This window comes from Cicer arietinum, chromosome 5 (assembly GCF_000331145.2).
Source record: "Cicer arietinum cultivar CDC Frontier isolate Library 1 chromosome 5, Cicar.CDCFrontier_v2.0, whole genome shotgun sequence".
Lineage (NCBI taxonomy): Eukaryota > Viridiplantae > Streptophyta > Magnoliopsida > Fabales > Fabaceae > Cicer > Cicer arietinum.
In genome coordinates this window covers 52801025-52815772 of record NC_021164.2, presented here as the reverse complement: position 1 = coordinate 52815772, position 14748 = coordinate 52801025, and the positions used below count along the sequence as shown (strand labels likewise).

The following is a 14748-nucleotide window of genomic DNA, read 5'->3' as shown; positions in this document are numbered from 1 at the left end:
AAAGAGTGAGTTTGCGTAAGTGAACAGAGATTGTGTCACAACATATTTGATTGTGTTTTTATTTTGATTATGATATGGTTATCCAGAAATGGTGCACACTATGTTTACAGATAGAGCAAGTCGAGTTATAATTAATGATACATCTAATGATGAAGGTACTGCTAATCATGAGGGTCGTTGTGTTAGACCAACCGCTTCTGCACAGGCTCAACGTCTTGAGGAGCCGCATGAAGTGCAACTGGAGAGGCGGGAGTGGCGAGCTCAACAGGAACAACGACGATTACAACAACAACAAGCACAACAAGAGGCCCAACAAAAAGAGGATATCCAACAGGTAGAGCAAACACAACATCACGCCCAACCAGATCACATAGATGAACCTCCACAGGTTGATGGATATCCTGGTGGTCCGATTGACAAGTCTGTTCTTAGGACATTTGGTGATCATGTGGCTACTCGACTTTGGGATGGAGTGGTGATTTTCTCGATCATATTAAATTTTTAATAGTTGTCATAATATGTTTTAATCAATATTTTTTCGCTTTTTTTTTTGTTTTAGGATCGTGGAGAGCTAAGGGTATTTAGCAATGGAAAAAAATTGAAAGAAGTTGTAATTGAACATGAAGAAGTGGAACAACTGGTTAAGAGTTCAGGATTATATTCATTACTAAAATGCAGTTACGAAATGATCGACAAAGGGATCATATCTGCTTTTGTAGAGAGGTGGCATCGAGACACCAACAGCTTCCATCTTCCAATTGGGGAGATGACGATTACTCTGGATGATGTCTCATCTCTTCTGCATATACCTATCACCGGTGCATTCTTTAGTGTGAATGTACTTAACAAAGATGACAGTGCAAATTTATTAACTGAACTTCTTGGAGTTACTAAAGCTTATGCTTATGCTGAGTTTAATGTCACACGAACAACCACAGTTCGATATAGTTGGCTACTTGAATTATACCATCAGCGCTGTCGTGACCAGCACTGGGAGATGGCTGCGAGGGCATTTCTACTATTTTTGGTTGGTTGCACGCTTTTTAGCGACAAGAGTGCCTTCGCAGTTAGTGTTGCCTACTTAGAGTGCTTCCGAGATCTTAACTCATGTGGGGGATATGCATGGGGTGCTGCTGCTCTTGCTTACTTATATGACAATCTCCGCGAAGCTAGTATGCATCAAACCAGAACGATTTCTGGGTATTTGACACTCTTACAGGTAAACTCAATGGTTGTTTATTGTGTTGATATGTTATTAATTCTAAACTAATGATATTATTAATTCTAATCTAATGGTATGTTATTATATGTGTTTAGGCTTGGGTTTATGAGCATTTCCCGACTTTATGTGTAGATTGTTGTAGACCTTTACCTAGATATGTTGAGGCCAACCCTAGAGCACTTCGATGGAAGCCGAAGAGAGATAAGGGTTTGGTTCTTCCATTTAGGAAAGTCCTTGATGAGATTCATGTTGATCAGATATGTTGGACGCCGTACAAAGAGCATCGACTTAGGCGACCGTTTGAGGATGTTTGTTTATTTAGAGGATGGATACGGTGGGGTCCGAAGATGTATGCACATCTACCTGACAGGGTATTGCGTCAATATGGTCATGTCCAAACGATTCCTCGTTCACCGTTAGAAATAATAGGTCAGACGACCACACTAGAAGAAATAGACATAATTTTTACGCAATACGCTCTACATGTAGTTGATGCTGGCGCAGTTGTACAGGGACCTGCAGACTGCACAAACGATTACATGGAGTGGTTTAACAGAATTTCTCATCCATACATCATTCGGAGAGAACCAATTCATGTTGGTCTTTCGGTTGCAAAATCTACTCACGATGTTCCATCTACTGCTAATATAACGGTAATGGTATTCAAATTTATAACATAACTAGATTAATTAGTCATTTATTGTTTTAACTAAATTATTTAATGTATTTTAATGTAGGGTTGATCATTACAAATTGCAGAAAAGCTTCTTGGTCGTTAATTGGTATTACCTGATGACATTGAACTCGTCAATGAGTTAATTGTGATGTTGATGACTAAGAGAGGTGGTGGTAGAGATTGGATAAATGTAGTACTATAACATTATTTTGCTAATATTTTGGATATGTAAACAATATTTGGATAATAGGAATTTTGGATGTTTATAATATTTTGAATTTGTTAAGTATTATATTTTGAAATTGTTTAAGTATTTTGAATGTTTATAACAATCATTATATTTGGATTCATAACAATATTAAACTAGATGCTAACCCACACCTTGTGCGGGTAATATGTAATTAATTATTATGTATGTAAATAAGTTAATAGAATTTTAGAATTAATATTTGTTTAATTAGAGAAAAATACACATTTTCATTTATGCAAAAGAATAAAAATTTGTTTTTGAAATATAAAAATTGTATTTTTTGTAGTACATAACAAATAAAATATAAAGGTATTTTTAATCGATACTTAGTGACGAAACTCACATACACTGATCACAAACATGTGAAATATTGCAAATCCAAATTTGCACTTCAATATATTAAAGGTCCCCGTAGCCTCTTTCTCGAATATGTAGAAGCATGTTTCAACAAATTTTAAACTTGTTTTGATAATCCAAGCATTTGTTGAGTCGTAATGCTAATTTTTTGATGCAAAGTAGAAATTTAGTAGTATTATGGTATAAGACTTGTAAAACTCGATCTTTTTGTAAATTACAACTTTGGTTAAGGTATGAGATGTGAAATTATAAAAAGATCGTAAAGTTTTCATTAATAGATTTTTTTATTTTATTTTTAAAAGACATTAGAAATAATTATGTTGTCGAATGAATTGTTTCAAAATTTTATTTTACTATTTCTTAATGTAACAAATAAAATTTTATTCCAATAATTCTTATTACAATGAATTTAAATTTATTGAAAAATATGAAAAATACTTATTTATGAGGAATCTTGAGTGTTGTTTTTTACTATGACATTAAATCTCTTGTAACTTATTTAGCTATACTATCTCATAAGTTTATTTCAATTTTACTCTACAAATATTTATATTTGTTGCAGCGATTTCCAAATCTGTGATATTATGGTGCAATTGCAGTTAGAAACCACAATTAAAACCATACTCTGCATATTAATTTTATATTTATATATAACGAACATTTTTTCTCTATGTTTCTACAAATTTGTATCAAAGTTGTAGAAGGTAAGGTATCAGACTATAATAAGTATGGACATTGGACATTTGAATGATATGAACCAAATACATTAAGAAACAAAGGAAGTGTAAGTATAGAAGTGCGCCTAACATGTGCCACTGGTGCTTTTACGGTCTGTTTTGCATCCCGCATAATCCGAATCAGAGTATCCTACTAGGCTACATATGCTACCCTTAGGATACCATAGGCCTACATTTGTTGTTCCTTTCAGATACTTCATAATTCTTTTAACAGCTACTAGATGTGATTCTTTCGGATCTGCCTGAAATCTTGCACACAAACAAACACTAAACATGATATCTGGCCGGCTGGCCGTTAGATATAATAATGATCCAATCATACCTCGATATTTGGATATGTCGATGGAAATTCCTGATGCATCTTTATCAACATATGTTCCGGAGCCCATTGGAGTTGTACTTTCTTTGCAATTCTCCATTTCAAATTTCTTTAGTAATTCTTTACAATATTTGGCTTGATTGATGAAGATGCCGTGCTCAAGTTGCTTGATATGAAGTCCAAGAAAATAGTTTAATTTTCCCATCATGGACATTTCGAATTCTCCTTGCATTATTGAAGAGAATTCTTCACATATGTCCTTGTTGGTTGATCCAAATATTATATCATCAACATAAATTTGAACCAATAATGTGTGACCATTTTCTCTTTTGACAAATAACGTTTTATCAACTTCTCCTTTGTCAAATCCTCGTTCACATAAAAAGGTGCTTAATCTGTCATACCAAGCTCTTGGAGCTTGTTTTAGACCATAAAGAGCCTTTTTCAATTTGTAAACGTGTGAGGGATTTTTGGAATCTTCAAATCCAGGGGGCTGCTTGACATAAACTTCTTCATTTATGTACCCATTGAGAAATGCACTTTTCACGTCCATTTGATATAACTCAAAATTCATGGAGCAAGCATATGCTAATAGTAGACGTATGGCTTCTAGTCTTGCTACCGGAGCAAATGTTTCGTCAAAGTCTATCCCTTCCTCTTGATTGTATCCTTGAGCAACCAATCTAGCTTTGTTGCGAACAACTATGCCATTCTCATCTAGTTTATTTTTGAACACCCATTTTGTACCAATGATGTGTTTATTTCCAGGATTAGGAACAAGTTCCCAAACTTGGCTTCTTTCGAATTGATTGAGTTCTTCTTGCATGGCAAGTATCCATTGATCATCTTTAAGTGCTTCACCAATTTTGGAGGGTTCGATTTGAGAAACAAACGCCATGTTTAAGCAAGCATCTTGCAATTTTAACCTTGTTGTGACTCCTTTATTTATATCACCTATGATGTTGTCAATAGGGTGATATCTATGGGTTCTCCATTCTTTAGGAAGATCATCACTTTGCCTTTCAATATTGACTCCACTTTCTTGTTGAAGTTCTTTGCTTGGATCATTGCTTTCAAAAACATCATCATCATCACAAGAAATAATATTTTCTTCTTTTATGGGGTTAGTTTCATCAAAGGTTACATGCATTGATTCTTCAACTAATAAGGTTCTTTTATTAAAGATTCTAAATGCTTTACTAGATAAAGAGTAACCGAGAAATATACCTTCATCAGCTTTTTCATCAAATTTTCCAAGGTTGTCTTTACCATTATTTAACACAAAACACTTACATCCAAAAATGTGGAAGTGAGAGATATTGGGTTTTCTACCTTTGTAAAGTTCATATGGAGTTTTCTTAAGAATTGGCCTAATAATTACCCGGTTGGAAACATAGCATGCTGTGTTTACAGCATCTGCCCAAAAGTATTTTGGTAGATTTGAGTCGCTTAGCATAGTTCTAGCAAGCTCTATTAAGGATCTATTCTTTCTCTCAACGACCCCATTTTGTTGTGGTGTTCTTGGTGCAGAAAAATTGTGAAAAATGCCATTTTCTTCACAAAATTCTTCAAATGAAGTATTTTGAAATTCCCTTCCATGATCACTTCTAATTGATACAATTTTGGCAGATTGTTCGTTTTGGACTAGCTTGGCATAGTTTTTAAATGCCTTAAAAGCTTCATTTTTATTTGCCAAGAATAAGGTCCAAGTGAACCTTGAGTAATCATCAACAATAACTAGTCCATATGAGTTTCCACCAAGACTTTTGGTCCTTGATGGACCAAACAAGTCCATATGTATCAATTGTAGTGGTCTAGAGGTTGAAACGACATTTTTAGAGTGGTCTAGAGGTTGAAATGACATTTTTAGGTTTGAAAGAACTTTTTGTTTGCTTACCTTTTTGACATGCGTCACACAATTTATCCTTTAAAAATTTCATTTTTGATAGGCCTACAACAAGATCATGCTTGAGAAATTTGTTTAAATGATCCATGTGAATATGAGCAAATCTCTTATGCCACAGCCAAGCATCATTATTGTCGCTTACCAAAAGACATTTCATTTTTAAGGATAAATCGTCAAGATTAAACATCTTTTTGAAACGTTTACTGATAAATTGTATTTCATTTGTAGCTTCATTTTGGATGATACATTCATCTTTGTTGAAGGCTATCTTGTATCCTTTATCGCAAAGCTGACTAATGCTTATGAGATTGTGTTTTAGACCTTCAACATATAGTACATCTTGAATTGAGGGGGATGAGGCTGTGCCAATTTTTCCAATGCCTAAAATTTTTCCTTTGTTGTTGTCTCCATAGACCACATATCCCTTAAATTCAAGAGTCAATGTTGAAAATTTTGTTATATCACCCGTCATGTGTTTAGAGCATCCACTATCTAAATACCACATATTTGAGGTACTTTTTGTACATATCTGCAATAGTAAAATCAAATTTTATTAGGTACCCAATGTGCTTTGGGTCCTTGATGGTTAATACCTTTCTCTATCCATACGTAATGCCCTTTTGGAATACTAATGTTTCTAACATGACAAGTATTAGGGGTGTGACCCTTGAGACCACAATAAGAACAAGTAGGAGTAAATCTATTTTTAAAAGTATGTGTATGAGATTTTTTATGAATTATTTTCTCTTTATAAAGATGATCATTTTTCACAGTTATAATATTTTCTTGATTGGATTGATTACTTGCTTTGACAAAGATGGTCTTATTCAAGTTTGGTTTATCAAATTTTGAGTACCCAAGACCACTTTTGTCATTTGAGTATCTTTGCATATTTAAGACATTTTCCAAGCCTATTTGTCCTTTTTCGTATCGTTCAATTACTCTATTTAATTGAACAATTTTGAAGGAGAGGAAATCACATTTATTGCATGCAAAATTCTGTTTTAGTTTCTCAGAATTCTTTTCCATAGTGTCAACTTTTTCTTGAAGACTTGAGATTTGTCTCTTTTGTGTTGACACTAGTTTGAACAGATTTTTGCATTCAATAAGTAGTTCCTTGATGGCGTTTTGAGCCTCATTATATTCTAGAATCAATTCACTATTAGTTTTATGAAGATGAGGGGAGTCTATATTACTAACCTCTTCTTCATCATCTGATTGATGTGATGCCATTAATGCGACATTGGCGCATTCTTCACTTTCTGTTTCTGAAGATGAACTTACTTCGTTATCTTCCCAAGCTATGTATGCCTTCTTGAAGTCTCTCTTTTTGATGGCATTCTTCTTAGTAAGGTTTGGACAATCTGCTTTAATATGTCCTTGTTTTCCACATTCAAAGCAAGTGAAGTTTTGATTTGATGTAGAATTATCTTTCTTCTTGAAACTTTTCTTCGTTTTTAAGAAACTTACCAAATTTCTGACTGAATTGTCGTCCTTGATTTGTTCTCTTGATTCTGTCTTTAGAGCAATATTTTTTGTCTTCTTTTCTTGACTTTCATTTTGTTCTAATCTTTCAAGTTCGATTTCATGCTCTTGAAGTTTTCCAAATAGTGCAAAAAGCGACATTTTGGATAGGCTTTTCTTTTCGGATATTGCTGTCACTTTTGGTTGACAGGCCCTTGTCAATGATCTTAGTACTTTTAGATTTAATTCATCATTTTTGAAGATTTTTCCGAGTGCTGTCAAATGATTGGTTAAGTGGGAAAACCTTTTCTGTAAGTCTAGAATAGACTCTCCGGGCTGCATTCGAAATAACTCATATTCTTGTGATAGTGTGTTGAGTTTGGATCTCTTTACCTCAATGGTGCCTTCGTGAGTTACTTCCAACGAATTCCATATTTCTTTTGCTGTTTTACAGTGAGATATGCGGAAAAACTCATCCATTCCTAGTGCAGATTGTAATATATTCTTAGTCTTTTTATCGAAAAGCACTTTTCTTTTATCCTCATCAGTCCAAGAATTTTTTATCTTTATTTCTTCTTTGTTATTGATGACAGTTTTTGGAATGTGAGGACCATTTTCAACTGCATCCCATATGTCGTCTCCTTGTGCTTCGAGAAACACTTGCATACGGATTTTCCAAAAAACGTAGTGCTCTCCAACAAAACATGGTGGCTTGGTACTGCTACCACTGTCTCTAAAAACAGGTTGTGCAGAAGCCATGAGTAATTGATCGAGGAATAAGTTACCTTAACCTGCTCTGATGCCAATTGTAAGTATATAAGTGCGCCTAAGAGGGGGGGGGGGGTGAATTAGGTGTTAGTAAATTTTCTTGTTTTTAGTGATATGGTAGTTGAATTTTCTGAGTTGATATAATGTATACTAATAGTAATGTGCAGTAAATAAATGAACTCAAAGATTTATCCTGGTTCCCCTTAAAACCAAGGGTACGTCCAGTCCTCTTGCACACCACAAGAGATTGATCCGCTAATTGTCAAAAAATGTACAACTCCCACCATGGGATTCTTGCTACAAACTTCTAACAACACTCCTAAGATAGCACACCACTATCTTAGATTAAGCTACTTTTTAAGAAAGTATTACTTTCTTTTACAAGTGATACAATATGATTTGAATAAGAATAAGGAGAGGTATATTGATTAACAATCCAATAACAATTCAAGTACTTGAGAACCTTTCTGAATGATATGAAAATGAAATGCAAGTACTTTGTAAAAATCAGAATTTTGTTCAAAATTGTTCAGGGTATTGATTCAAGGATTGTGTGTTGTTTGATCTGAAGTTATGGGGTATTTATACTCCATAAACATCTCTTCAGATTCGTGGCCAATGACCCAAGAGGTTTGATGAAGGAATACAATGATTTGGAGCCATTCCAGATCTGAAAAATTGTATTGCTTCCAGTTGTATTCGAATACAGGATGTGTGTATTCAAATACACCACTTTGTAACGTTCAAAAATATTCAAAAATTACACCTTGTATTCGAATACACATTTGTGTAGTCGAATACAGATTAGTGAAAATTTGTCACTGACTTACTTTGTATTCGACTACAGATGGTTGTAGTCGAATACAGATATAAGGATTTTGGCCACTGACTTGCAGTGTATTCGACTACACATAGTCGTAGTCGAATACAACTTTGAGACTTTTGCTTCTGACTTGCTTCATATTCGAATACAAGATGCTGTATTCGAATACACTTATGCATTTTTTCAAAAATATGATTTTTAAGACTTTGTTAATATTGTTTTGACTTTTGAAAATAATATGACTTGTTCTCATGTAATTGAAATATTGATTTGTATCATATACCTTTACATTTTAACATTTAATGTTTGAATTTGAAGCTTATTAATGAAGATATTTTGATCTTCTTTTTGATCTTGTTGCTTTGACCGTAATTGTTGATCTTTGTCATCATCAAAAACTTGTAGTTTACAGGAAGTATATGCATGGTATCCTAGAAATCTATCTCATAGATAACGGCGTCTAGACTAAGATGTTATTATACGTTAAGAATCCTCAAATTGATGTTAGGTCACCTTTTTAAATAAATATATGGATTATTATATGTTATGATATTATTTATGAAAATAATTTGGGTTACATTCAACCATTTAGCATATACATAGTGAAACATGTTATTCTGTAGTGATTACAAATAGACAACAAAATGTTTCGTTCACCAGGTGTGTTTCTTAAAAATAGTTCATGTAAATTGTGACAAACAAATGATAAAGAAGATAACTTTGAATTAATATTGTAATATACCTTTAAAGAAGAGTTAAGGGATACATTATCCATGACCAAGAGAGAACCCATCTCCTGAAATAATGAAAGTAAATAAAAATAAAAATTTAAAAAGGAACAAACACTTAATGGTATATGATTGTAATTTGTACAAAAAAGAAAGATGTTATCCATGATCAAGAGAAAACCCATCTACTCAAATAAGGAAAATAAATAAAATAAAAATTTAAATGGGAACAAACACTTAATGGTATTTGATTGGAACTTGTACAAAAAAAAGATGTGTTTGAGACATCTATTGATAGATGGAGCATCAAAGATGTCATTGTATATTGGAATAGATTATATTGTAATCACTATTTTTATTTTTTTTACCGAATTATAAATTGTTGTTATGAACTCGAATACTACCTTCAACGTGATAAAGAAATAAAAAAAAATATAAATAATAGTGAACCGGTAAAGTAAAATAAAAAAAAAATTACAAAAAATGAATTTGCATAACAAAGTATAAAGAATAGATAATTGAAAAACGATTTTTGGAGTAGAGAATATAGCATGGGCTGTTGAGCTTTGTAGAGGTATCAAATATGCATTATCAATTAAATTGGGAGATTAATAAGAATATATGAAATAGTAATTGTGAATAAACGAATGAGCGTTATTGATGAGATTAATGAGAATTTATAAAATTGTAATTTTGGATAAATGAATTAGCGTTATTGAATTGGAGTAGACAAATCAAAGGAATTTAGGAGAATGAAAATGTGTTTTGGAGGTTAGAGAGTGTGAGTTAGAAGGTGACACATCAGATTTTGTGTGATGTGGCAAAAATAGAATTATTTGGTATACAAAGAGCTTAAATGTCAATGTGAGGATTTGTGGGTCTGATTTAATATATTATAATAGATATCAAACATTCAATTTACAATAGGTTCATATCTAGTGCGTGAAAATATCTGCAATCAATCTTGCATGCGATAATTGTAAATAAACTCCTATTGTTGTGATTCTTCAGTGTAAACCTATTAAATCAATAATTTATTATACTATAAAAAATTGATATAATCAAATTAAATATCACAATTAATACCTGCATGAAATGACTAAGTGGAAAAAATATTTGCGATTGGTTAAGTGATAATGAGACAAAAATCAAGTTAAACTTCGAATCAATCACATGTCCAATTTCTTGAAGTGTCATCCAATCATCTATAGTTGCAACTTGTTCAACATATACACTATGTATAAGTTTTTGAACAAAAATTTCTCCACCAAATATTCTCTCGTAATGAAACATGAACTCTTGAAGCTCTATCAGATACTGTTGACGAGTAAATTCCTAAAAGTTCTCACTCATTCCAAGTAAACTTGCAACTACAAGATATCCACAATTACCATTTCAATAATGTCATCTATGAATTTATGAATTTCAACCGGTCGGGGTGTAAACATTTTGCTTGATGATCGATGTTGTTGTACTTTACTAGATGTTATAATGCTACATGTATTTGTGCCACTGCATCGAACACTTGCATCCACATACTCCCACCAAGATGGATCATGTTTGGTTGATTTATCTCTTTTTGATACCTTACGTTTTCCTTTTTTTGGCGCACCCTTTGTTTTAACCTTATCAACAAGTAGACACATCGACGTAGTGAGTGGATACGCAATCTCTCTTAATTTAAATTTCTAATGTTTCACAAATAACTCTGAAAGTTTACCCGATCCATCATCAAAAGTTAATCTACTCCACCAAATATAAATAACGTCTAATAGAATGGAACGTGAGATCATACTATACCTGAATATTTCACATGCACAAGGTCAAGGTCAGTGGCAGATCTTGAACTGAAAGATTGAGGTGACCGAAATTTTAAAATTTTAATAGATAAATAAAAAGTATAATATTGTATTGCATATAAGAATTTTAATCGTAAATTTACAAAAATATATTGGAGAGATAGGTAGTAGATCAAATTTTGATTTACATTTTTCATAATAAAAAATTAGTTGAAATTTATATTGAAAATTTTATTTTATTTTATAATTGTAGTAGTTATTTTTGTAATTTTTTTTATAAATTATTCCTTCGTTTTTTATTATAATAGACATCTGAATTATAATTTGGTCTACAAAAAGTTATGTATGTAGTTTAGGGTAGTCTTAAAGATTTTGGAGACACTATTCTAATCTTAAAAATTGAGCATAATAAAAAAAATATAATTTTAATAATTAATAAAATTGGTAAAATAATCTACATTATACAATGAGGATCTACACATTCCAATCTATATGATACAATCTACATGATGCATGTCATTTTAGTAAGTTAATTTGTGTAACAAGAAAAGATGTATAGATAATATGTCACATTCACATATTAGACTCAAATATACATTTCGACAACGATAACCCAACCACCACAATTCAACTCATAAAAACAATTATACTCATAAAATACATTGATTATAGATCCTAAAATTATAACAACATACACCATAATATCTAAATTAATTAACATATTTATTAACATATGTCATGTCTAGTCGAAATTTCATCACCAATTAGCATATATTAAACCACAATTATTTTATAGACTTATATAATTTGATTTTCATAACTTTGTCACAATTAATAATTATTCAATCAAATTCATACGTAAAAGTTTCTTCCAAATTATAGGTCAGATCACAACTCTGCATTTGACTTTGAGAACACCATTCTATACTTAGAATTTGGGTATAAAAATTACAAATATAAAATTTTGGATCACCCTGGTTTGCACATGATTAAAGCCCAGCCCTGATTTGATCCATAAAATATATCAAATAGATAAATTTTTTTTGAAAAAATTATAAGTCTCTTATAAATAAAGTAAGATTAGTAGTATTTTAAAAAAAATTATTGGAAACTTTAAAATGACAAATAAAATGTCTTGTATAATAAAGTAAAAGTAGTATTTTTAAAATAATTAGTGAAAATTTGGGATGACCGTTTCCACCCTATGTCCTAACGAAGCTCCGCCACTGCACAAGGTAGATCATGTGTTGTCATACTAGTGCAACGACACTCACACTTATCAATACCTACCTACCTCACGCGATCGTACTCTGCCCGCAATGTGATATATTGCATTTTTAGATACAACACCACGCATATAGACGTACAATCTGTTAGTATGACGATGAATCTTTTGAATGATATTATGTTCAAATGATGCTATTATCTCACCGTGTTGTAATACAATCATGTTAGAAATAGTTTCCCAACTGCATATATCACCCACACTGTCTTGTGATATCCTTTTCAAACTCCAATGTGCTCACTCAACCCTTTGTGTTGTCATGTTTCAAAAGTACATAACTCTATTTGTTCACGCCTTAATAAATCTTTCCTTATGGGGAATTAATCACTACTCGTGTAGATAATCATAAAAAGTAGAAGAGCTACTACAAATTCCTTCAAAAATAGCAACTTCATGCAATATTGAGTCTCGTCATAATTGTAAACAAGAACCTCTCATGCCTCCATTATGTGCACCTGCTTCTTTTTTGGAAACACGTTTGTCTTTCATTTGGCTTTGACATTCTTGCATACATGAAACAAACACAATAAATTGACTGCTTTTGGAAAAACATATTGAACTGCGTTGATCAAAGTAAGGTCTCTATCAGTAACGATGACTTGAACTTCACCACTTGTAATCCGTTCTTTCAACATTTGTAGTGCTCACACGAAGTTATCAGCACGACTGTATATATGAAAATCCACGCAAAATGTCATTTTAGTAGAAGTAACACCAATAATCTAAAGTAAGTATTCGATACTTACAAGTCTTGTATGTTTTATCCATAATCAATACTATGTGAAATTATTTACAAGAATGATAACATCTAGATGGGCCCAGAATATGTCCCTCAACTCATATGAACCATCTACTTTCCTATATCGATACACATATTTGTCGTGTTCCATCAATAATATTAAATGTTGCATTTTTGTTCTATTACCTCTAAGTGATTATCGATATGCTTGATGTGCACTGTAAACTTGTTTGATTGTCGTTAAACTTTCAACATTATGATCATTTAATGTCATCAATATGTTTCTTGGTTTGATCATGTTATTCGTCATATCACTAGGTACAACTTTCTCATCCTGAGACAATCAACCTAAGAAAGAATGACCAATCAGTTTTTGGGCAATTCGTGGTTATATAGACCACATGCTACATGCAGATACCATCCCTCACCAACACTTGATAATGTTTCACTCAATCGAAATGAACATTCACATTTTTTAGTCCAGGTACTCCTCATAGGTTTATGATTATTCCAAGGTCTATATTTTCCGCTTCTTTTATAACAAATAATTAATTTTGTCTTTGTTATTGGTCGTGATGTCGCATTTTCAGATCTAAAAATGACAACGACAATTATGTTTTCCCATTTCTAGCTCATCTCAATAAATCATCACACATATCAAACATCATGCTGATGGTAAACATATCAGTCAAACCCACCATAACAGGTTCAACACCTTCATTCATAGCGTCGTCAATTTCAGATTCAACACCATCATTCATTGCATCAAAATCAAGTTCCAAACCATCATACATTTTGTCAAAATCACGTTCCAAACCATCATGAATTTCATCATAATTAGGTACAAACCATCATACATTTCGTCGCTATTGTCTCCCCCTTGATCAATTTATCTACATCCAAAAAGAACATATAAAAAATTCAGAAATATTTGAACTAAACCGAGATCGCGAACGCTTACGTAAACTCGATTCACATACCTTTACACAAACTCAATTTCTGTGTACCTACGTGAACTCCATTCACGTATGCCTCATTTACTTAACTGAGATCATGTATATGTGAACTGAATTTACGTACGTTTACGTGAAATTAAATTGACGTATGTCTATGTGAATTGAGTTTACGTATGTGTTCGTGAATTCAATTCACGTAGTACTTGTGAATTCTTAAACTCCATTGAATACACATACGTGAACTTCTTTAGACATAATCGAGTTACGCCATGCTTAAACTGAGCCTCTGAGTCTGAGACCACCCTCCAGCCACGGGACCAAACAAATTAATATAAATAAATATACGAATACACGAATGAATATATATGCGAGTGATATCAAAAGAAAAAGATGCAAAAAAAGAATGGGAGAGAAGGAGTTTGAAAGAATGAAAAGAAAGAAGAATCTCATATTTATTTATTTGTCATATTTTTTAAGGAAACGAGATGCAAATATTTATTAGTAATATATTTTTAAATTTTAAGCTCCCTTTGAGAATTTAGAGTTTTTAATATATTTCTTTCGAAGAAGACTTTTTAATCTTATAAAATTATGTAATCCCTCTATAATGGAGAAATAAACCATCCTTTGGTTTTCAAAATTATTTCATAAATATGAAACCAATTTTCTTGCATGTCTGGTTTTCTCCACCTACTACTGTTAGTTGCACTTTTAGTATA

The 14748-nt window shown here is 32.2% G+C and overlaps 1 protein-coding gene across 6 annotated transcripts in view; it reads left to right on the top strand.

The window, feature by feature from the left end:
* Nucleotides 1–2190, top strand: part of LOC101492457 (uncharacterized) — a 14172-nt gene extending 11982 nt beyond the window's left edge. For all 6 annotated transcript variants that reach the window (XM_073369306.1, XM_027336263.2, XM_073369307.1 and 3 more), the window contains 4 exons: nucleotides 156–475; nucleotides 560–1219; nucleotides 1318–1875; nucleotides 1960–2190. In XM_073369306.1, the coding sequence (XP_073225407.1) occupies nucleotides 156–475; nucleotides 560–1219; nucleotides 1318–1875; nucleotides 1960–1965 (1544 nt within the window). In that variant the 3' untranslated portion in view covers nucleotides 1966–2190. The remainder of the gene's footprint in view (nucleotides 1–155; nucleotides 476–559; nucleotides 1220–1317; nucleotides 1876–1959) is intronic.
* Nucleotides 2191–14748: the final 12558 nt, after the last annotated feature.